This window comes from Cibotium barometz, chromosome 51 (assembly GCF_041138505.1).
Source record: "Cibotium barometz isolate CiBa-2024 chromosome 51, ASM4113850v1, whole genome shotgun sequence".
Lineage (NCBI taxonomy): Eukaryota > Viridiplantae > Streptophyta > Polypodiopsida > Cyatheales > Cibotiaceae > Cibotium > Cibotium barometz.
The window spans coordinates 45,178,988-45,203,923 of NC_141096.1; the positions used below are offsets into that span (position 1 = coordinate 45,178,988).

Sequence of the window (24,936 nt, forward strand, 5' to 3'; positions counted from 1 at the left end):
AAAGGCAACCTTGTGCAGTAGCCCAAGTTTGCTCAACCAAGAATGGTCCCAATGTAACTGAGTGAGCAAACCCACCCCTCTTGTGTGTACACTGTGATAGGTGGTGCACATTATTATCTGGTCATAAAGACCCCTTAGACCTCGACCGGGGCCAAGGACCGAGGTTCGAACACTGCCTGCCTCGTGGGATATAGCGTTGAGCCCGCCCGCCCGCCCGCCCGCCCGCCCGCCCGCCCAAATCACGATTCACGACAGATTATTGACCGGTGGAGAACTTTTGTGGCAGGTATCACTATTTCGGGAGAGCGATGAAGTCTGTTCGAAGCAGATTTGCTTCCGCACGCTTCGATGCGGCGGCGGCGGTCTTGGTGGAGCTCAGCGAGAGGAGCTTCTTGTCCCGCCTTGGAAGACTCGCATCTCGAGAATTCTCTTCTTGTGCCACCCAAGGCAAGACCATCAACTGTAGAGGTGAGTCCACCCAGTACGGCGCGCCTTTGCAACTCCAGCACAGCAACACCACACACTTCCCTTATTTCCATGTGCTACGTGTGTGTATTGAATTAGAGAGAGCATCTCCTTCTGGTAAGCATGAACGTTTTCATGCTGATGAAAAAACCATGGGATTTACAAGTGTCACGTGCACCCACGTGGACATGAATCCTTGGCATGGACAGCCTCATAAGTAGATTTAGGCAACCAAAGGCACCTACAGCCAGTCGGGAAGCAAGTAGATCCAGTCGGCATCAGTTAAGTTCACATGTGTGAGCATAAACGCAACATATTCAAGTCGCGGAGCATTTTATGCAGGCAGACAGCATGAAGATGAACCGACAAGCTCATTGATATCATGCAGCCACATCACCAAGCAGTGTAGGTCCTACATCTTCACATCAGAATATGCAAAGTTCCCATACCCGGACTAGTAGTCATGCCTTGACTAGTAGCCACCCACCCTACCTTCACCTCAGGGACAAGGGCGTTGTCGTAGTTCTCAAGGGCATTTTCATAAGGGATGAACAAGTCCGAGCAAGGTAAAACAAGCAATTAAGAAGCATCAGGAAGGTCAGGAATGCATTAGGTGAATCCTCGGCATCTAGCCCATAAGGAAGGGACAACATTGGAACTAGATGCATAGTTGTCAACATCAGACTTGGAGTGAAGTCAGAGTAGTGGCAGAGTGGACAATGGAAGTTTTAGAAGTCAGTGAGTCCTTGTTCAAAGGCAGAAGCACTCCACGGAGGAAGGATGACAAAGTATCCACCTCGTCATGAAGTTTAATGGGAGGGGATGTCAAGTGCACCAAGGTGGACATGGCTGCCCCACACATGTAATCCTTGGCATGACATTGGACACGCTCATAAAGGCACCTACAGCCAATCGGGAAGCAAGTAGATCCAACAGGCATCGGCTCAGTTCACACATGTGAGCAAAAACACAACATATTCAAGTCGTGGAGCATTTTATGCAGGCAGCCAGCATGAAGATGAACCTACTAGCTCATTTAGGGCCTATATAAGCATTGTCATCATTTGTAGAAGAATATCTCCTTTTCATAGAAGTGAGTAGAAGGCCAGAGGTCACCCTTTTGGGTAGGTCAAGGGCTAAGAAGTTGTACAGACATTCGTGTCACCTTTTTGTACCATAATAATAGAGTGAACACTATATAGCATCTATCTCTCTCTTCTCTCTTTGTCTATTAGTGTTAAGCTGCATTAAGATTCCTACAGAGTGCTTAAGGACTGTGATTAAGGCATGAAGGCTTCCACTATGTCACAACATGCATCTTAGAAGCTTAGAGAAAAGGCATGCACGAAGCATATCCTCCAAAACCTGATTCACCCTCTTTGTTTGTCCATTAGACTGAGGATGATCATAGGAACCCATATTCAGCATACTCTCCAATTTTTGGAAAACTAGCTTTATAAATGTCAAGAAAACTTCGAGTCCCTATCATTGACTAATCAGAAGGCAGTCCATACAGCCTGAAAGTTATTCAACAAACTGTTATGCCAATTAATGTGCCTTCACTGTTACTTTTGTCGGTAAAAATCATGCCATCTTCGTCAATTTGTCTACCACCCTCCAACGTATGCATGAAGCAGATCCTCCAAAACCCGATTCACCTTCTTTGTTTGTCCATCAGACTGAGGATGATCAGAAGAACTCATATTTAGTGTACTCTCCAATTTCTGGAACACTAGCTATCAAAAATGTCCATAAAACTTCGTATCCCAGTTCATAGTGAGGGCAGGATGGAGATAGTTCCCGATGGCAGAGGGGGGAAGCATTCCTCCCAGGTGTTGTATGTTCCGGCACTTGGTTTTCATCTGTTGTCAGTGCATCAGGTTTGCAAGACTGGCGTACGGGTGGAGTTTGATGAGCATTTTGTTGCTCTCCGGGACAAAACAACAGGCCAAGTGGTTTGGGAAGGCGGAGTGGAGAATGGAGTTTGCAAGCTTTCAGCACTCTCTCTCCCAGGTCCTCAGGTTTGTGATGAGTGGCAGTCTGGTAATGGCTACTTAAGTGTGGATACGCTGCAGGTGCAGGCTTTCCGGGACCAGATGGTGGATAGCTTGCCAGTAGATGGCAGCAGTTGGCAGGAACTTTCCAGTACTGATGTTGGTAGTTCTTGTGTTCGTGAGTCAGAGGAAACTGAACAGGTAACTTATGCTCTGATGTCTCGTAGTGTTCGAGACAAAGAACCTCCTGTCGATGAGGATGTTCTTTCCACGGGGACCTTTCGGAAAGCCAGGCAGGTGGCAGTTGATTACTTGCAGAAGGAGGTGCATACTCCAGGCTTTGTGGTTCCGGATTCAGAGGGGGTGGTTGAAAGGTTTCAGAAGGCCTTCCGTGGTCTTCATAAGGTTTCCAGGACTTGTTTTTGCACCGTAACAGGTGTTGATCCTTGTGAGCAATGTGATGCCTCTTTGACCCAGAAGCAGTATGGTTCATGGATCTGGTTGATGGACACCAGATTGGACGGGAGCTTACTGATGAGGCGGTTGAGCTCATGGTTGCAAATGACTCTTTGGGAGGCATGATTGCGTTTTCTGTGGTTTCTGCGACATGCGAAGGATCATGGACTCTTGTACACAGGAGGGGGATTGTTGGATAGTCTGACTCCACGGTTGGAGTGACTCGGTTTGGGGAGGAGATCCGGACACGAGGAGATCTACTTCAGGCCCAGGAGCAGTTTTATGGAGCAGTAAGAAGCAGTCATCTTTTGCCTTGTCGAGCATAGAGGTAGAGTACCGGGCTGCTTGTGATGCTGCTTGTGAGGTGGTGAGGATGCAGAGGTTGCATGGCAGGTTTGGGCTTCTACTGGAGGAACCCATGGTCATCCAGAGGCACTTTGTTCGTGAACAGATCGTTGCTGATGACATCTTGCTAGAGTTCTGTTCGACGGAGGACAGTACGGTGGACCTCTTCACGAAGTCGCTCTCTCAGGATTTGCTCAGGCGGCACCCCAGCTCCCAGTGGTTGGTTTCACAGCCAGGAGCTGAGAGGGGGTGTTAGAAGTCATCTCCTGTCTAGTTTTATACACCAGGGCCTTTGTTGTGGGTGTGCCCGCCCTTATGAGGTGTTTTATCATTTTTCCCCACTCTCCGCATTTTTCCCCTATTTTTCCTATTTTTTGTGTGGCTTGGGAGGCAGCCCTGAGTTGGCAATTTGCTGGCCGACTACATCAGATGTGTGTACAGGTGTTGGCCGACTGTACTTGACCAAGAGTACACGCCTACATCTCTCCCTCTCTTGTGCTGTTATTTTTCTGCATGCGTTTTTGCTCGTGTCCCAGATCTGGTCATCATCTCCGTTGCGTATTCTGAAATTTTTCTGCCTAAAAGCTTTGAAAGCAATGGACATGTATTTCCCCCCTCGATCTGTATGGAGGATCTGCACTTTGCAACCTGTTTGATTTTCAGCTTGTGCCACAAATACATCAGATTTTGCCTTCAAGGGATACACCCAAGCAAATCTGGAGTAATCAAATCGATAAAGGTTACAAAGTATAGGTGCTTACCAATAGATGGTGTCCGCATAGGACCACACACATCACTGTGCACAAGGTGTAATTTCTGGACAACCCTTGTTGATCCATCTTTTGGGAATGTATTTCTGTGCATCTTACCCAATATGCACCCTTCACGTACATGTTTTGGTGGCAGCTCTACATGAGGCATATCGTGCCCGCCCTTATCAGGTGTTTTAGGAGATTGGAGGACTCTCCGCAACGGATACTCGGGAGTGGATTCTCGATAGTGGTGCTTCCAGGCACATGACTCCTTCCCGTTCCGGTTTACAGGATCTCTGCTGGCTTTCTGGTCATATTCTTACTGGGGATACGTCCACTATCCCAGTTCACAGTGAGGGCAGGATGGAGATAGTTCCCGATGGCAGAGGGGGGAAGCATTTCTCCCATGTTCCGGCACTTGGTTTTCATCTGTTGTCAGTGTATCAGGTTTGCAAGACTGGCGTACGGGTGGAGTTTGATGAGCATTTTGTTGCTCTCCAGGACAAAGCAACAGGCCAAGTGGTTTGGGAAGGCGGAGTGGAGAATGGAGTTTACAGGCTTTCAGCACTCTCTCTCCCAGGTCCTCAGGTTTGTGATGAGTGGCAGTCTGGTGATGGCCACTTAAGTGTGGATACGCTGCAGGTGCGGGCATTCCAGGACCAAATGGTGGATAGCTTGCCAGTAGATGGCAGCAGTTGGCAGGAACTTTCCAGTACTGATGTTGGTAGTTCTTGTGTTCGTGAGTCAGAGGAAGCTGAACAGGTCACTTATGCTCTGATGTCTCGTAGTGTTCGGGACATAGAACCTCCAGTAGATGAGGATGTTCTTTCCACGGGGACCTTTCGGAAAGCCAGGCAGGTGGCAGGTGCTTACTTGCAGAACAAGGTGGTTTCTCTAGGCTTTGTGGTTCTGGATTCAGAGGGGGTGGTTGACAGGTTTCATCAGGTTTCCAGGACTTGTTTGTGCACCGTTATAGGTGTTGATCCTTGTGAGCAGTGTGATGTCTCTGTGACTCAGAAGCTGTATGGTTCATTGATCTGGTTGATGGACACCAGTTTGGACGAGAGCTTCCTGATGAGGCAGTTGAGCTCATGGTTGCAGATGACTCTTTGGGAGGCAGGATTGCGTTTCCTGTGGTTTCTGCGGCATGCGAAGGATCAGGGACTCTTGTACACAGGAGGGGGATTGTTGGATGGAGTCCGACTCCACGGTTGGAGTGACTCAGTTTGGGGAGGAGATCCGGACATGAGGAGGTCTACTTCAGGCCCAGGAGCAGGTTTTTGGGGCAGTAAGAGACAGTCATCTTTTGCCTTGTCACGGACAGAGGTAGAGTACCGGGCTGCTTGTGATGCTGCTTGTGAGGTGGTGAGGATGCAGAGGTTGCATGGCAGGTTGGGGCTTCCACTGGAGGAACCCATGGTCATCCAGAGGCACTTTGTTCGTGAACAGATCGTTGCTGATGACATCCTGCTAGAGTTCTGTTCGACGGAAGACAGTACGGTGGACCTCTTCACGAAGTCGCTATCTCAGGATTTGCTCAGGCGGCACCCCAGCTCCCTGTGGTTGTTTTCACTGCCAGGAGCTGAGAGGGGGTGTTAGAAGTCATCTCCTGTCTAGATTTATACACCAGGGCCTTTTTTGTGGGTGTGCCCGCCCTTATCAGGTGTTTTATCGTTTTTCCTCACTCCCTGCATTTTTCCCTTATTTTTCCCATTTTTTCTGTGGCTTGGGAGGCAGCCCTGAGGCGGCTGGAGGACGAGTAGCTGGCCGACTGCCCAGACATCAGTCGTGGACCCCTGTGATGCTGGCCGACTGGATGTAGGCAGTCGTGCGCCTTATCAGCTGCTGCTGGCCGACTGTTGCTACAGTCGTGGAGGGACTTTTCAGCAGGCCGATTGCCTATCTGGGGGCATATAAATAGGTCCCCAGCCCCCATACCATATTTGTATCATATTCGGGATCTTCTTGTGTATATCAGAGCAGAGTTACACGCCTACATCTCTCTCTCTCGTGCTGTTTTTCTGCCTGCGTTTTTTGCTCTTGTGTTCCCAGATCTGGTCATCATCTCCGCTGCGTATTCTGACAGTTTTGCCTTTGCAATAACATCAAACTGCATAATTCACATGTCCAAACCTGGCATGCCACAATTATGTCTCTTGCACGACAGATTTAAGAGTGGTAACCACATGAGCATCATGCTCTCTCCTGTGAAACCTGTCTCTCTTGTCAAACCTGTCAAGCTGATATAACCCATGGTAAAATGTGCCGGAAGTGACTAATGCATAGCCACCACCTTCATGGTCTTTCACTGAGCATCTCTCGTCCTCAAAGTTCACTGCATATCCTCTTTTAGCAAAAGAGGAGACGGATAGCAAGTTCTTCTTAATCCGTGGCACATACAATACATCTAGAAGACATAAGTCTGCACCATCTGTTGTTGTGAGGATCACCTCACCAACACCCTGAATTGGATAAGAAGAATTGTTTGCACATGTTACCCGCTTGCCTTCAGGGGCAGCCATAAGCTTCTTAAACAAATCCCTCCATGAGGTAATGTGTTTAGAAGCACCTTTGTCAAAGTACCATGTGTCGTATCTTTCATTGACACTGAGAGACATGCTCCAATGATGTATCATAATTGCAAGTAAGGAAAGTCCACTCATCTTGCACAAGATTTACTGATGCATCATCTTTCCCTACAAGTGATGAAGAAGAATCTACAGCATAGTCACAGGGGACCGAAGGGACGGACTGTTGGAACGGAGGGACACCGAGTCGGGATGGTGCAACGATGGGGACGGCAGGGGATGATCAAACGCCCCCCTGGAGGCGTCCCTCACAAGGGACAGGTACGGGAACGGCACAGTGGGGGGACGCAGGGAGCCGTTGCACGCGCAGTCTGACTGTTTTTTTCCACCCATTTCCAGCCGTTTGCAGGGCCGTTTCTAGCCGTTTGGCTTGGTCGTTTGGGGAGGCCTTGAGCCTTTGAGGCTTGGGGCTTGGGCCTTGGGCCTTGGCCCTTGCCTCTCTCTTGCCTTGAGGCTTTTGGAAGTTGGCCTTTAGGCTTGAGCCTTGGGGCCTTGGGCCTTGGCCCTTGAGGCTTGGCCCTTGCCTCCCTCTCTCTCTCTTGCCCTTCCCTCTCTCTCTTGCCTATCTAATATCTATATAAGAACAAGGCTACAAGGCTACAAGCACACACACACCCCTTCAACTTTCAAGGCTTCAAGCAACTCTCTCTCTCACTTTTCAAGCCTCAAGCCTCAAGCTACACTCTATGAGACTTGAGTGTATCTAGTATCTACTCTCTCTAGTCTCTCCCTCAAGCTTCTTCTAACTTAGTAGCTTCCAACTTCCAAGCCTCTCACCCAAGGCCCTACTCTCTACTATCTAGACTCTCTCTCTCTCTCTCTCTGATCTACCACCATTCCAGTATGATAGGGATGCACCACATATCCGTCTCTCTCATAGTGAGAGAAACAGAGTATTGAGACAGGATCTATGGCAGCTCTATACACGAGAGACATGGATATCGCCTACACAGCCTCTTCCACCGAAGATGCTATACTACAGAGATCACTTCATGAGTATCACTGATGATGGATTTATAGAGAGACCTAGATACATGGAGGGCTTTTTACCACACGGCTCCCGAGTGGCTATTGGTCAGCTTAAGAGTTTCATCACACTGATTGGAGATTGAGACTGGCAGAGCAGCACGGATCCCCCGAGAGGCGAGGGTATGCAGATTGTGCAGAGAGGAGGTGGAGAGTGAGGAGCATTATGTATGCAGATGCAGAGCATATACAGCCATCAGAGAGAGATATCCCATTTTATTTAGAGAGCCACATTCCCTACGCCAGATCTTTGAGGCAGCAGACCAGCGCATACTGGGGAGATTCATTCTAGACATACAGCGCCACAGAGAGACATCATTACAGGCTCAGATAGCTCTTGAGGGGGGACGACAGACACAGATTACTACATTTTTTCAGAGATCCATCCCACTCCTAGCCCCTACACGGCAGGGAATTACTCTCCAGAGAGCAGAGACACTCAGAGCCCGCAGGAGACAGAGGACACCTGGCTTTCGGACACCACGCCTATACCAGAGAGAGATGACAGAGATCAGAGTTTAGTTTCACAGAGAGGGTGTGGAGCGACTGGCTCGCTTCAGAGCACACCCAGGGAGCTGTGGACACCCCCTTCATTGATGTATAGCATTTTATACCGCCAGTATGGTACAGGATGGAGCTAGCTAGGTTGCATATCATGATTGTATACTCCATGCATATAGCTTTGCATTCTCCTAGTAGTAGAGCTCCATCCCCTTCACCACTCATTGTACTTATTGCACACCCAGATTCAGCTTTTTAGTTCAGTACTTTTTCATTTTGTTGGGATGACAGACTATAGAGGTACACCGATTTGTCTCATAGGCCGAGTTCGGTCTTTTGGAAGACGTTAATAAAATCTTTCTTTCTTTCTTTCTTTCTCTCTTTTTTAGTGTAAATTTGTGCTCAGTTTGATGTACTTCCAAAGTAGAATAAGTGTAGAGTAGAAAAACTTTTAAAAAAAGTATTTTTTGAGTGCCGTTCTTGTCCCCGTCCCCCGTTACCATCCCGCGTCCCTTGTGACTATGATCTACAGCCATGCTGCTTTCTTTTTTCTTCTCCTTTGCAAGCCTTTTTCTGCACTCATTCTAGTAATGACTTGGCTTCTTGCAGTAGTGACATTTGCACTTTTTTTTGGGCTTGCCTACATCATTTTTAGCCTTTTGTGAAGGTTGTCCCGAATCAGCCTTTGGTTGAAAACTGTGTTTGGCTTTTTCCTTGTCCTTGTCTTGGGCAACAAAAGCTCCATCATTACTACGCATGCTGGAAGATTTGTTCTTTCGATTTTGCTCCTCCTGTAGTAACAAGCCATTGGTTTCGGGTTTCCCCGCATAGATAGAGTGAGTGATGTGTGGAAGTTCAAGTAGGTTTCTGGCAAAGATGATAGTGTCCTGGAAACCAGCTCCTTTTCAGAAATGACCTCATCAATATTGAGCAGCTGCTCCCGAAGATCCTGGATCTTCGTAAGATAATCAGCCATACTATCACCATTATTCATGTCCAAGTTCTCAAGCGCTTTCTTGAGAAATAGAACCCTAGCCTCATTCTTTGCCTGATACATGGTTTCAAGTACATCCCAAGCTCGTCGTGAGGTCTTGCAAGACCGAATATGCGGTATGATTGATCGCTTTACCGACAAAGCAATCAAAGCCATTGCTTGGGCATCATGAGTATCCCATCTCTTCTGCTCCTCTGAAGGAGGAGAGGGTACTGCATCTGCTTGAGCACCACAGCCAAGCGTGTTAGGTGCTATGTCAACAGGGCGTTCATCTTCACTTGATACATAACCCCATAATCCTTTGGCCACACGAAGAGTTCGGACCATGAAACTCCAAAGGGAGTAATTACTGCCATCCAATTTGTCCTCTTGGGAAAAAACCCTGAATATATCGATCGTATTTCCAGCCATTTACTGAAATCTCTTGCAAGAGAGATGCAAACATGTGCAACCAAATTTGTTGTAAAAAGCACTTGCAAGCCAAATCCCAAATGCACCGGAGTGCAATGCCAGGCAACCACAAAGTCTGCAAATGCTTTGCCCCAAATACAAGGTTGCAGATAATTGCAATGCTGAAAAATCTCAAATTTAAGCTGCAAGTGTGGCAGGGCTCAGCCAGACGCCGCCCACTGTGGGCCGGGCGGTGGTGTAGCCCTCGGCACTAGCGCCACCCCTTATGGAGGCTGAAACGGGCGGCGAAGCAGCTAGATGGGCAGCGCCGTAGAGATCAGGAGATCTGATATACGGAACCGCACGTGACGACGGAACTGCACAGTTGGTGGACGGACGGAATTTCCAGGAACATAAACCTCACGTGCAGAAGGTGGACAATACCACTGTTGGGGTTAGGGCTACACACAGACAGGGACACACAGAGAATAAACAGCAGTAAGAACTCTCTGCTAAGAGATGGTGACTCACACAAAGACGATAGATAGAATGTGTGGAGCTTAGGGGTTGACTCCACAATATCAAAATACAAAATAAATGTGGTGTCCTTTCACACCTAATATCCAAGGTGAAAAACCCAAAGGGAGAAAAGTGTCCTTCGTTAATCCATGTTCACATGTGGCTCTACTCATAGCATATATGCCAATAGTTTGATACATATCATAGAGAATATGATGCATCAAAGGCATTTGCTTTTATTGCCGAGTTTAATATTGCTTTTAGTGATGAGGATTTCACTCAGAAATCCATGATCCGGCATGTAAGCATGTTCATGAAAGGTACTGTTGCTCATTGGTGGCTTACTGAGATGGTCTCATCAAATCCTGTTAGATCATGGGAAGAGTTCAAGGAGAGGTTCTATGTCAAGTTCTTGCCTCCCAATGCATTAAATGAGAAAACAATGAAGTGGGATTGGGTGAAGCAAAATGAGGGAGAAGCGGTGAATGCATATGTGCAAATTTTTTGGAAAGTGCTTTTGGAAGTGTCTCCATTTCTGCATGTTCCAAAGGCGGAAAGGAAGAGAAGGTTTCAATCGGATTGCAACCCGTGTACAAAGCGGGACTACAAATGTATCCTGGCCACACTTTACAGCAACTAATTGTAGCCGCCACTGCCACTGAGCAATTGGAACTCAATTTGAGTCGATCCAATGATCCAATAAGGCTAAACCCTCATTCTAAGTCAAAGAGAGGGCTGTCCAAAACCTGCAAAATAGTGAACAGCCACCTAAAAAGGACCAAAACCAAGATAAAAATGGTTCAAAGGTTGAAAATAAGCCTACCAAGAAGCATCCCTTCCAAGTGAAAGACAGTGGTCTCACTGCGGAGCAAAAAAAGCAGTATACGAGAGAGGGAAAATGCTTTACTTGTGGTAGCATTGAGCATATTGCAAATGTATGCCCAAAAGAAGCATGAAAATGTGAATGTATCAAAGCCCAATGTGCATATGATTCCGAATGTGCAGGGCAATACTTCAAATGATAGCAAAGATAGGGTTGTATGTAAAGCTTGGGGACAGCTTAAGGATCAACCCGCTTTGTTCATGTTTGACGATTGTGCAACTCAAAACTTCATTTCTACATAGATGGCAGTTGCTTTGGGTATTGAAGTTGTTACATGCGAAAGCTCTGGGAGCCTTCTTTCAGCCCTAAACACCGTTTGGGAACATGCTGATGCAAAAACGCAAACAGGAGAGAGAGACGAGAGACAGAGATAGCCGAGTATTCAATATATCATATAGTACAAAAAGGTACATCAGATTTGCAGCCTTTGGCTGCCTTCAATGAAAATATGAAAATACCTAATCTATGCCTATTTCTATGACTCAGCCAAACAAGGACTGAATGATCTACAACAATGAGCCTTGGTGCCTTTTACAGGCTTGGGAGAGAACCCATGGACTGGCCGGCCAGGTCCAGGACATATAATCTAGTAAATAACTGCAGCCGACAAGTCATCCAAGTCATCAATCCCTAGCCGACAGCACACCATGTCCTCCATCAGTTAACCCCCTTGCCAAATCAGCAAAAACGCTGCTCACACATCTGATTCGACTTTGTCTTTATCTTGTTGCCTCTTCAGGACTAGCTTTGAGGTATGCCTATGCATGTCTTGCACATGACACAAGTGGGGGACATGGGTTCTCAAATTGAAGTAGGGGCTGCCTTTGTTAGTAGAGAATTGCAGGTTCTGCCAAGTATTGGCAAGTTGCGCATACACATTCAAGGCTATGTGGATCATAAAATCTTTCTTGTGCGCCTTTGAATGGTTGTGATGTATTGCTTGAAAAGCCTTGGCACACGCACATTGATCTGTGTAAGGCTTACAAGACTAATAGAATCACCTTCATGCATGAAGGCCGAGAGTGAGCACTGCGAAATTCTTGGACATCATCTTATTGAAGGTTGCCGATGTGTTGCCCAAAGGGCATGACTTCGAACTCATAGTGACCACGCTGTGTCCGGAAAGCTGTTTGAAATGTCAGCTTCAAAAAATGTGGACCGTATGGTAACCACTCTTGAGATCAATCTTAGTGAAAAATTATGCACTGTCTAAATGCTCCAGAATGTACTCAATCCTTGGCATAGGAAACTTATTCATGATGGTGAGTTTGTTTAATGCCCTGTAAACTACACAAAGGTGTATAGACTTGTCCTCCTTTTGGACAAATAGGATAGGTGCAACAAATGGCGAGAAAGATGGCTGAACGAATCCGGCTCGAAGGAGCTCAGATAATTGCTTTTCTAGCTCGCCCTTTAAAGTCTTGGAAAGATGATAGGGAAATGTGCTAGGAGGTTGTGCTCTAGGGACCAAATCGATATGATGGTCCTTACGATGAGAGGGAGGGAGATTGGGTGGGAGGTCATCCCTAAGCATAATGTCCTAGTGTTGAGATAGGAGGTCTACTAACTGTGGGACTGGAGACGAAGATGAGATAGCCGCTATCGATTAGGTAGAGGCTGTTTGAGCACGAACACAAATCAATTCTCCTTCCGCTCCCTTGCGGTTAGCTCGTTGGGCTTGGAGATGAGAAATCAAAGGGATGCCGAGAATGCTCCTATCTCCACGAATCATGATGGGCTCAGGAAAACCGTTTCAGATAGTAAAAGTGTTTTGCCCCCAATAGACAATAGGTTCATATTGTTAGAAGTCATCTCCTGTCTAGTTAGGTGTTTTATCATTTTTCCCCACTCTTCGCATTTTTCCCCTATTTTTCCTATTTTTTTAGTGGCTTGGGAGGCAGCCTATTTGCTAGCCGACTGCTGAACTGGTCCACGACCCCATGTCTGAGGTGGCTGACTGCTGATGATCTGGCCGACTGGATGGTGTGCTGGTCGTGGAGTTTTCAGGGCCAGTCTGAGGTGGTTGACTGCTGATGATCTGGCCGACTGGATGGTGTGCTGGTCGTGGAGTTTTCAGGGCCAGTCGGCTGCCCTACAGCAGGCCGATTGCTGATGTGGGGGCATATAAATAGGCCCCTAGCCCCCTTGCCACTTGTGTATCATACCCGGGATTTTCTTGTGTATATAGAGTAGAGTTACACGCCTACATCTCTCTCTCTTTTGTGCTGTTTTTTTTCTGCATGCGTTTTGCTCTTGTGTTCCCAGATCTGGTCATCATCTCCGCTACGTATTCTGACATGGTATCAGAGCCTAGGCTCTAGATAGTTCTTGGGATTTGTGTGAGCAAGAGGGGGACTGTTGTGTGGCTGATTGGTGTACTGTTTTGGACTGTTCGGGAAGAGGAGAAGCAAGAGGACGGCGGGCTGATTTGCTGGACAGCCACTTGCAGGTATTAGTTCTTCTTTGTTCCCACCCACCCACCCTTTTCAGCGTACATCTCCGCAATGGCAGATCTGTTTGAGATGGCCGAGAGGCATGTGAAGATCCCGACACTCCCCACGTTCGTGGTGGACCGTTAGTTGGACGGGAGCAACTACGGCATATGGAAGGTTATGATGGAATCTGTTCTGGAGTCTTACAACCTCGCTGATTTTGTTGTTGTTGGGGTTCCACGGCCGGAAGTAGAGAAAGGGGAGTTACCGTCAACCGGAAAGGACCGGGAGGCTTAGACACAGATGTGGGATCTTGTCAACGCCGGGGTCCGTTCGTTTATCTTTCTCAACTGCACACCACAGGTAATCAATCATGTAAAGCACATGACACTGGCCAGAGGTATATGGCAGCATTTGGCCTCTCTTTACAACAGGGTATTCCCCATGAAGAGGATTCCCTTGGAAGTACAGATGCGGGCTATGAACCCTGCAAAGTCGATGACGATGCGGGAGCATATTAACAAGCTGCAGGCTCTTCAGCAGGAAGTTCTTCAGGCTGGGAAGGAGATATCGTAGAGGACATGGCCATCACGTTGTTGTCACATTTGCCCTCTTTGAACTCAGCATTTTACTCGTCTTTGATTACCAGTGGCAGGCTCAGCACCATCACGTGGGAGGAGCTTGTGCCCATGGTCCTGCACCAGGAGGAACGATTCACGAACCCTCCTCAGGGTGGAGGTTCGGAGGCCTTAACTGGCCAACGATCGAAAGGCCGTAACACAGGCAAAGGGAAGGCTTCATCGGAGAAGTCTTCTGAGAAGAAGTCTGTTACTGACCGCGAGAAACTCAAGGCAAAGAGGACCTGTAATGATTGTGGCGAGAAAGGCCACTATTGGAGGCAGTGTCCCAAGTGGAAGACCGAGAAGGGTGAAGATTCCTCAGCAGCAATCATGAAGACTCCGGCTTTTGTGCACCTGGAGGTGGTGGACACCGATGTTTCATTTTCTTCAGGCAGGGAGGAGATTGGAGGACTCTCCGCAACGGATACTCGGGAGTGGATTCTCGATAGTGGCGCTTCCAGGCACATGACTCCTTCCCGTTTCGGTTTACAGGATCTCTGCAGGCTTTCTGGTCACATACTTACTGGGGATGCATCCACTATCCCAGTTCACAGTGAGGGCAGGATGGAGATAGTTCCCGATGGCAGAGGGGGGAAGCATTCCTCCCAGGTGTTGTATGTTCCGGCACTTGGTTTTCATCTGTTGTCAGTGCATCAGGTTTGCAAGACTGCGTACGGGTGGAGTTTGATGAGCATTTTGTTGCTCTCCGGGACAAAGCAACAGGCCAAGTGGTTTGGGAAGGCGGAGTGGAGAATGGAGTTTACAAGCTTTCAGCACTCTCTCCCAGGTCCTCAGGTTTGTGATGAGTGGCACTCTGGTAATGGCCACTTAAGTGTGGATATGCTGCAGGTGCAGGCTTTCAGCACTCTCTCTCCCAGGTCCTCAGGTTTGTGATGAGTGGCACTCTGGTAATGGCCACTTAAGTGTGGATATGCTGCAGGTGCAGGCTTTCCGGGACCAGATGGTGGATAGCTTGCCAATAGATGGCAGCAGTTGGCAGGAACTTTCCAGTACTGATGTTGGTAGTTCTTGTGTTCGTGAGTCAGAGGAAACTGAACAGGTAACTTATGCTCTGATGTCTCGTAGTGTTCGAGACAAAGAACCTCCTGTCGATGAGGATGTTCTTTCCACGGGGACCTTTCGGAAAGCCAGGCAGGTGGCAGTTGATTACTTGCAGAAGGAGGTGCATACTCCAGGCTTTGTGGTTCCGGATTCAGAGGGAGTGGTTAAGAGGTTTCAGAAGGCCTTGCGTGGTCTTCAGCAGGTTTCCAGGACTTGTTTGTGCACCGTAACAGGTGTTGATCCTTGTGAGTTGTGTAATGCCTCTTTGACTCAGAAGCAGTATGGTTCATTGATCTGGTTGATGGACATCAGATTGGACGGGAGCTTCCTGATGAGGCAATTGAGGTCATGGTTGCGGATGACTCTTTGGGAGGCAGGATTGCGTTTCCTGTGGTTTCTGCGGCATGCGAAGGATCATGGACTCTTTTACACAAGAGGGGGATTGTTGGATGGAGTCCGACTCCACGGGTGGAGTGACTCGGTTTGGGGAGGAGATTCGGACACGAGGAGTTCTACTTCAGGCCCAGGAGCAGTTTTATGGAGCAGTAAGAAGCAGTCATCTTTTGCCTTGTCGAGCACAGAGGCAGAGTACCGGGCTGCTTGTGATGCTGCTTGTGAGGTGGTGCAGGTTTGGGCTTCCACTGGAGGAACCCATGGTCATCCAGAGACACTTTGTTCGTGAACAGGTCGTTGCTGATGACATCTTGCTAGAGTTCTGTTCGATGGAGGACAGTACGGTGCACCTCTTCACGAAGTCGCTATCTCAGGAGTTGCTCAGGCGGCACCCCAGCTCCCTGTGGTTGGTTTCACAGCCAGGAGTTGAGAGGGGGTGTTAGAAGTCATCTCCTGTCTAGTTTTATACACCAAGGCCTTTGTTGTGGGTGTGCTCGCCCTTATGAGGTGTTTTATCATTTTTCCCCACTCTCTGCATTTTCCCCCTATTTTTCCTATTTTTTCAGTGGCTTGGGAGGCAAACCATTTGCTGGCCGACTGCTGAACTGGTCCACGACCCCATGTCTGAGGTGGCCGACTGCTGATGATCTGGCCGACTGGATGGTGTGCTGGTTGTGGAGTTTTCAGGGCCAGTCGGCTGCCCAGAGCAGGCCGACTGCTGATGTGGGGGCATATAAATAGGCCCCCAGCCCCCTTGCCACTTGTGTATCATACCCGGGATTTTCTTGTGTATATAGAGGAGAGTTACACGCCTACATCTCTCTCTCTCTTGTGCTGTATTTTTTTTGCATGCGTTTTTGCTCTCGTGTTCCCAGATCTGGTCATCATCTCCGCTACGTATTCTGACACATATTGGTGAAGCCACTGGACTTCTAAAAGTATGTCACACCCCAAAAGAGGCGAGACAATGAAATCTTGTTGGAATGAGGGCTTTTGAACTTGAAAGGAAAATTGTTGTGCGTTTTGAGAAATGTGGGTGTGGAGACCAGGTGTAAACCTATCCACATCCAAATGATAGGGCACTAATGTCACATGCACTCTACATTGTAGTGCATAATAGTGACAAGGTGGCTCATCATCATCAGTGCAACATTGTACAGTATTAGTTCCTTTCAGGATGATTTTGGTCGGACGCCGTGACCCCATTGTAATCCTCAGTATAGGATAAGTCAGACACGAGCTACGTAGGTCGTCCTCAGCTTTAGACAGTCAATCAGTTAGTCCAAGTTAGTCCAAGTCCCTTAACCCACTCGAAGAGACGCATTCATGCATGTAAAGTCAATAGAAACCTTAGGGTTTGCATTAGAAAGCATTTTGCATTGCACATTATTCATTCATTGCAGCCATTGCAGAACCCTCATATTTCATCTAGTATTTATCAGAATATTTACTAGGAATTATTTGGTATTTTTTCCACAATTTCCAGCATTTTATACATCTTTTATATATTTTATGTGGACATGAGCAGTCAGCCGGCCCTGCAGCCAGGAGACTAGCTCATCTGGCCCATATAAATAGCTCAGCATGGTATTCATTCATTCATTCATTATATTCAGCATAGAGCATTCAATGCTTGGAGCCTTCAGCACAAGGAGCATAAAGCGATTGCAGTTTCCAGCCCTCATACCTCAGTGTTTTCCTCCTACAGCCCTAGGCGCATCAACGCATGAGCATTCAGTCCCTACATCAGCAAAACGCAGCAGTTTCAGCATTCAGCCAGCATTCAACCTTGCGTTTGCTGCATCCATACAGTTTTCAGCATTCATCTTCTCATTGTTTTGCTCCAGCCACATGGTGAAGGTAAAACGCAGCATTCATATTCATTTACAGCATTCATACACCGTCTAGAACAGTCCCAAACAGCCCCTCTTTTCAGCCTCAGCTTTGCATCCCTCCCTTATTCCATTGGGAAAAGAGTGCATAGGCTCGAGATTGGACATCATTGGTGCTTTTACGGCTGTGTACAGTTCAGCCCGACTCTTGGTCTTCAGAGATCTTGCGTTTGGCTTATTGTCAGTCACACCGTCAGTCTCTTCAAAGATAATAAAGCAAATACTATTCCGGTAACGGGATAGGGGGCCCTTAAGTGGGTTATTCGGGACCCCATACGGTGTACAGTTTCCATCTCTCTCTCTCTCAAATCTCTTAAAGTTTGAAGTCTTAAAGTGGATTGCTAAACTTGCGAATCTCAGGATACAGAAGACGGTGTGAGCATTTGTGTGACAGGATCCTCCAATACGAATACTTCCACTGCATGTTACATTGGTATCAGATTCAACTTGTCCACACACACCGTATCCTAGCGTGAGGGCATCCTTGGATGGTCAGATTGCGTTCCGGCACGACCACCGACTTCAGCATCATGTCTACAGAGGAGAGTACGTACCCATCAGCCGGAAGACTTCCAACTACAGCAGACACCATAGCTCTACTTAGAGCTTAGAACTAGCATCTCATGGAGCGTCTCCAACTCTTGGAGGCAACAGCAGCACGTTCTCCTCCGCATCCAGTAGCCCCCGGCTACATCTCCCTCTTCTTTCAGATGGAACAACAAAGAAGAGAAGACGAGGCCAAACGGAGAGAAGAAAAAGCAGAAAGACGGGACTATGAGGAAGCCCAGCGCAGGATCGACGAAGACCGGCGTCAGGCTGAACTCGCCGCTCGGGAGCACCAACGAGAGCTCGATCGAGAACGTATGTTACTCAAGCACGAAAGGGAAAAGGAGGCCATTCATCTTAGATACCAGCACGTCTCTTCATCTTCCCCCGCCTCAGGTGCCACTAGCCGGCAGTCCACAGCATCAACTACCGTCATTCGTAGTTAACCAAATTTTAGTAAGTATGATGGTAAGTGTGATCATTTAGCAATTAATCAGTTCATTCATCAATTTACTGCTCATTTTCCATTAGCTAGGATCACAGATCCTCAAGATAGAGTCCATGTAGCGGCTTCCCATCTCACAGGTGAGGCAGTCACTTGGTGGCAGCATTGGTCTAATCTTCATACAGACCAGACCACAGGTATCACAACTTTTAGTTGGGATACATTTGTCCATGACCTGAAGACCAGATTCCTCCCGTCGGAGAACATGACCGGTCTTGCAGATGAGTTCTATGGACTCAGATAGAACGGGTCGCCAATGCTTCAGTTTTTCGGAAAGGTTATCACTTTAGCACAGCAGTTACGGCTATCTGTGTAGGCCAAGATGGAGCAATTCATTCTTGGATTGGATCCTAACATTCGGTTTACAGTTCGCAACTTTGAACCCAGTACATATGACCGGGCTTTGACTCTAGCTCAGAATGAAGAAATGAAAATGAACGGAGGCAAGCCCAAACAGTCATCTCAGTCTAGTACCAAACCCCAGCAGCAGCAATTTGCTGCACAGCCAAGGAAAGGTAATACATCTTCTACGGATGCTAAGAAGGACAACAGTAATAGCTCCAGTTCAGGAGGTAAGAAGGATAAAGAATCCAAGTCTAAGAAAACCCTCGATGAAAAGACTAAGACAAGCATTACTGGAGGTTATCTTCCTCCCGAGGAGCAAAAGAAATACCAATCAGAGAATAGATGTTTTTCTATCACATCATAGGGCATGGTAAGAAGGATTGCCACAAATGGCAAGCGGAACAAGCCACCAAAGCCCCTTCTGCCACCACAGTAGTCATAGTACCCCAACAACTCGAGCCCCGCCTACTACCACCAATGCGGTTCAACTTTTACCTTCTATGCATTCTATGCCATCCGTGGTATTTGATGCTAAGTAGGAGGGTGAGAGCGATGCTGCATAGAAAAGCCTCATCCGAGCTTATGGCTCTGCTAAGGGCCGACAGTTTGTAGTCCTATTCGACATAGACAGTTCTGAAGATGCCATCTCTCCCCAGTTGGCTAACAAAATGAGCTGCACATTAGTTCCGTATCATCTGGATGTGGACGGGTTCACTTGTGGTCTCCGCACCCACATTTTTTCAGAAGGCACAACAATTTGCCTTTGACGTTCAGAAGGCCTCATTCCAACGAGATTTCATTGTCTCGCCTCTGTTGGGGTGTGACATGATCTTAGGAATTCAATGGTTTCGTCAGTATGAGCCTATTCCCGATTGGGGGCAGGACACTTTCTGTTGCCTCTCAAGCACTGGGATACAACATGTCCATGTGCATGCGCATGACATCGGGCAATGTCATCCTCTTTCAACCGGCTCATTGTGCAAGGCATAATGCTCACAGGGTGAGACCCTAGAACTAAATCAACCTTACAATCAACTGGCGGATCGGGGCGGAAGCCCATGGGGTAACTTAGCTGGGAAAAATCTTCGAACTCTACGCTGATGTTCTCTAAAGTTTGTGTCTCCCATACATCAAGACTAATTAAAATAAACTCACAATTAGCATCATTGACATGACATCTAGAACACATAATTTTTTGCTATATTATGGAATTCAATTGAGTTTACATTAGTAGTGGTGGGACATCAAAATCACCTTGTAGACAAAATTGGACACTATCCATGACGGAATATAGCTTATGACCCTTTCAGTCTATTTTTACATCGTGATTATGAAACCGCTCTTTTACTATAATAACATCTACTCTATCTAGATTCATTATCATGAAATCTAGTAGCTTTGTATAGTTATAGGCAACTGAGACACCCGCCGATCCCGTAACTGTGTGTCCAATGGCATGTCGATATGATACTGCTGTTCACTTGGCTGCGTCTTCACTCTCAACCTCTATAAGCTTGGCATTCATGAAGTTGTGAGTACTCCTAGGGTGTCGAAAAGAATGTGTACAATTTTTCCTACTATTGACCCATACATCTGTATCAGGTCCGTAGGACTAAAAACTTTCATATTAAAGCTACAACCCTTGAAAGAACTATGATCTAAAACAATAGTATAAGCATGGAAGTAATTTTACCTTTAGCCTCGATTGCATGGACTCCCTTTGACTTTGACTACAGGCAATTCGTCCTTATGTTTCCTTGCTGACCACAAGTGAAGCACCGACTCTCCTTAATGTATTGAATAGTGTGCTCTGCTTTCTTTGATGCCTTCAAACTGGGGTCTTCCAAAGTTTGTGATTGACTCTAGGTCTCTGCAAGAGTATGTGGAGTCTTTCCATGCTTAAACTTTCATTTATGCTGGGATCATGCCTGGTCTATTAATGAGGGTTGTTGGGGTTTGTTTGGCGGTTTCTCTGCCACTGTCTCATAAAAAATCTTAGCATATTGGATGCCATCATCCAATGTTTCTATGTTTATTCCTGACATGGAGTTGATATTCATGTGAGTTGCCCGAGCTTGCAACTCTCTAAATTTGTAGATGTGTGTCAAAAGGCATATTCTTCATTTCCAAGTTTTTAAACTTGGACTCTACATCACATTCATCCTCGGCTTGTAAGAACTCTTCTCAGAAAACACACTCAAAATCTACCCACGTCATGGGCTTCACTTGTAATTCTTTCTACTAGGTAGGGTTTTACCTATCAGGAACCCTGTACCATATGTATCTTCTTATCTTAGGGAAAGGGTGGAACTCAAAGTGCGTACTCCATCTGTGAAGCCAGGAGTCAAGTGTCTCTTGAATCTTTTTCTCACTCCCTTGTATAGGGCTTTGGAGTAAAAGAGGGTGCAACTAAAGCTATCCCAACCCCCCTTGCTGTCACCAAATCCACCAATGTTGCTTGCATAACAATTATGGTGTTGGTAAGGTTTATAATCTGTTGCTCAAGCAAGGTCATCCTTGTGTCGAAGTTTACTTTAGTGATGAGGTTATATACCGTCACATCGTCATCCTGATGGTCCTAGTTCCCTGGCAGCAGTGCCAAATATGTTTAAGCCAAGAGCTTACCTTGGCCTTGCCGAAGCATCTGTCGTTGGGTCTTGTCTTAGAGCTGTAATTTGCAACTTCTCTATGTGGGTGCGCTGGCTCGTTCGTCGTGTCCTCACTCCGTTGTCACACCGGAATGCTCCTTTTCGAAAGGGATGAAGGGAGAGCTCTTTATGCCTAGATGGAGACAACAATAGATGGTCCTTCGTGATGGTTCTCTCTCACAAAAGATGGGGGAAGGAGAAGCTAATGGAAAAGAAAAACCTACAATCAAACCTATTCAAACAAGCATCCGTCTAGCATGTAACATGCAAGCAAGCAAAAAGAGGAAAGAATGGGAGCTCATAAGAAAACTAAAGCAAGGAAATGATCATGTCTGTCTCACTATAAAAAATGACGTATATGCAAATGACTAGTTGTCACACTAGGTCGCCAAACTTAAAAATGGTCCGGCCTCTATTACTAGTCTTAAGGAACTATGTACACGGAGTTCTAGACATTCCTTGCTTGACATCAAGCACAGGTTAAGGCCGCTTTATATGTTCCAGTGCCGCCTTACAAAGGACAAGTGCCCGCTTGAGCGGGTAAAGATGGCAAAGCGCCTTACGGTAGGTCGAGTGGGTGAAACCATGTTAACCTATGGAGTGGTTAACAATGACGACAAAACTTTCAAAGGTCCTAGTTTTCCAACACTTTAACCTTAGAGATTTGCCTATCGTAGTCAATAGTAAATGGAAAAACAAAATAATGACAGCTCATAGAAGGTATTTTTCCTTTTCTCCTGTGTTTCATCAACCAAATCAGTGTGTTTATTTTCTTTATTCCTTGATTATGTGTGTGAGCATTTATGCATGGTTGTACATATGTATACATGCGCATATAAAGATGCATCCGAAACTTGAGGTGTCTCTTGATGAAGAAGATTTGAAACTTACGGTTTCGAAACCTGACTTAACAATTCGTGTAGTTTCTTTTGAAAGGTTTTTGCTAGATTTGGGTTACATAAATTGGTCTTTGAAGAATTATCGTTGGTGCCTTCAATGACATTGATGGATAAACTATCTCAGGACTTATATATTTAAAGCTGTTTATAAACACATTTGACACAGCCTTAATTTTGGCAAGTCCATTACCAATTCAGTTCATTAGTCAATTACTCATGCCTCTCATGCCTTCGTGTTTACTTTGCAGCTGCTGTTGCATATGAGCCTTCGAAGCCCTTACAAATTGAGAATATTCAGGTTGCACCTCCAAAAGTAAGTTGTGCTGTAAAAATCGAAGAAGTTTGATCGTGTCTTTTCGACACTTCTGTATAACTGTATAGCCCTGCTAGCTCAGTGTCAGTAAGAGGGAATTAGCTGCTTTTTAAAAGGTTATGAGGTTCGCTGTTTCCTTTAAAGAAATTTAGAACGCTTTACACAGATGATTTTTTTTGTGTTCGTTATTTTGTTTGGACAGATTTACATTGATATTTTGAAATGTCCGTGGCTACAGGGCTAAACACGAGTTTCTTCTCATTTTATTTCAAGTTCTGCTTTTAATTAATAGTTCAAATGCATTACTGCAAGCTAATTTGTGTGCAGAGTGGTGAGGTTCGTGTAAAAATTGTGAATACAGCTTTATGCCACACTGATTTCTACACACTGAGTGGTAAGGTATTTTGCTATACCATCAAGCATGGTCGAGATTTCTGTGGTATGTACCTTCTTCAAGGGTCTTGCTAGTGCTTTTGGCTTTACCTATGGGGGACACTAAGTACTTAGTTACTTCTGGTGTTCATGAAGTTTTATTTGATTGATGGCCAATCCTGTTGCATGCAGGATCCAGAAGGGCTTTTCCCATGCATACTAGGCCACGAAGCTGCTGGGTATGTGTAAAATCAAATGCAGTTGCTGAAATGCTTATTATTTGGATTAGATATGCCAGATATTCTTTACGGCATGGGGTTGGGAAGGTTGGGAAGGCAGGAGTGGTGTGTGTTGGGGGGATGAATAAGAGAACAAAAACTGAACTTTCTTTTCAAACCTTTATACCTCTTTTACTTCTGTATTGTAGCAAGGGTGTGGATACATGATCATGGGCACTTAACAGGTGGGTGAGCAGTCCACCCATTATCGTGGACTGGCCCACCACGTGGCACCAATCTTTTTGTATGGATGGGTGGGTGGAAAAAGAGGGTTGACTAGATCCCTGACACCTTCCCTCAGCTCTTTGGCTAATTGATCACTCCTCTCCATCATTTTACAGAAATGACTCCTTTAATCCATTATTTTGCCAAAGGCGCATTTCTCAGCTGTATGGTCATCTCCATTTCCACACATTGCTGATTGGGGATATGCTGTTGTACGAGCTGTTTGTGGCCGCCTATGTGTTGTACAACCTGTTTGGAGCTGCGCATGGTGCTGTACAGCTAGTGTGAAGCTGCTTTACAAACTAATTTGAAGTTTCCGAGGACTTTCTTTGGAAGGTTGACCTGTTCTATTGTTCCCTGGGGCTGTCCTCCTATGGCTTCTTGAAGGTCCTGTTAGGTGTTTTTTTTTTTGGTTTCAGGCTATCCAGGGCCTGTAGACAGAGTTAGGGCTGGTTTCACCGGTGTTCAAGAACAAGAGAGAAATGACAAGCTCTCACAATCTCTACAATAGCCTTTTTTGGATAAGAAACCAGCAGTTAGGGTGCTTTTGTCTGCTTGATGGTCTTTTAACTGAATTAGAAGGTCCTTGAGAGATTTGGTAGGCTTGGCTGAACATGGTTGGCAACGATCATTGGTTTGGACACATTGTCTTCAATTGTTTTCATTTGCTCAATGTATTTGGCAACTTGGTGATTGTTAATTCCCTCAAGCTTGTATAACAAAAAATTCCTTTGATAATAAAGATTATCCAAGCGGGAGAGGGTAGCCCAATGCTGGGTTGATGGTCTTGTTTTAAGTATGGTTGAATCTTCCTGTTCTCTTCCCAAAGAAAAAATCCTTCATTAGTCATAAACGAAAACATCCACAAAAGCAAACTACAAAATAGCTCTTATGTGGAGCAACATGTACATCCCACAAGCTTGGTATAGACAAAAAGACGAGAGGGGGGCTCCTTCTCTGGCTGGCCACTCTTGAAGGTAGGTAACTGTAACTAAAAGGACCGGAGTAGTCAACCAAACAATCCTAAGATCTAAACTCTCTGTCCCAAGTGTTCAAATTCTCTACCACGATTCATATCAAATCCACACAAACTGAAGAAAGAAGAGACAGTACACGATGTTGGGACCGGAAGCCCCGCGCCCCCCCCCCCCCCCCCCCTCTCTATCCCGTGACCCCCTTTTGAGGATAACTTCTTTATTCCTGGGAGATTACAAGATCTCAAATACAGAGATGAGGGTGTTCTACAACACCAGACTTCCAAAGTTCATCAGAATCTTGAACAACAGATTCCTTCTTCTTTCTATAAAGAGTGAATTCTCCTGTTATTCAGCCTGTAGAGAGCACTACTTCTGTACTGCCTGGGGGGAGAAAGAAAGAAAGAAAGATATATTAAGCGTCTTCTAAAGACCCAATGGGCCTATGAGACCAAAGTGATACAATAATGTCCATGGCATATCTCATCATGGGATGGAAAATAAAACAGAAAGAAAACA

At 46.3% G+C, this 24,936-nt stretch overlaps 1 protein-coding gene across 2 annotated transcripts in view; it reads left to right on the forward strand.

Annotated features, from left to right (window-relative positions):
* The first annotated feature begins 236 nt into the window (after positions 1 to 236).
* Positions 237 to 24,936, forward strand: part of LOC147609675 (alcohol dehydrogenase class-3-like) — a 99,556-nt gene continuing 74,856 nt past the window's right edge. Inside the window, exons 1-4 of one of the 2 annotated variants that reach the window (XM_086787449.1) lie at positions 237 to 468; positions 22,504 to 22,568; positions 22,896 to 22,967; positions 23,133 to 23,179. In XM_086787449.1, coding sequence (XP_086643575.1) covers positions 309 to 468; positions 22,504 to 22,568; positions 22,896 to 22,967; positions 23,133 to 23,179 — 344 coding nt within the window. In that variant the 5' untranslated portion in view covers positions 237 to 308. The remainder of the gene's footprint in view (positions 469 to 22,503; positions 22,569 to 22,895; positions 22,968 to 23,132; positions 23,180 to 24,936) is intronic. The other variant, XM_086787450.1, reaches the window with a different exon arrangement.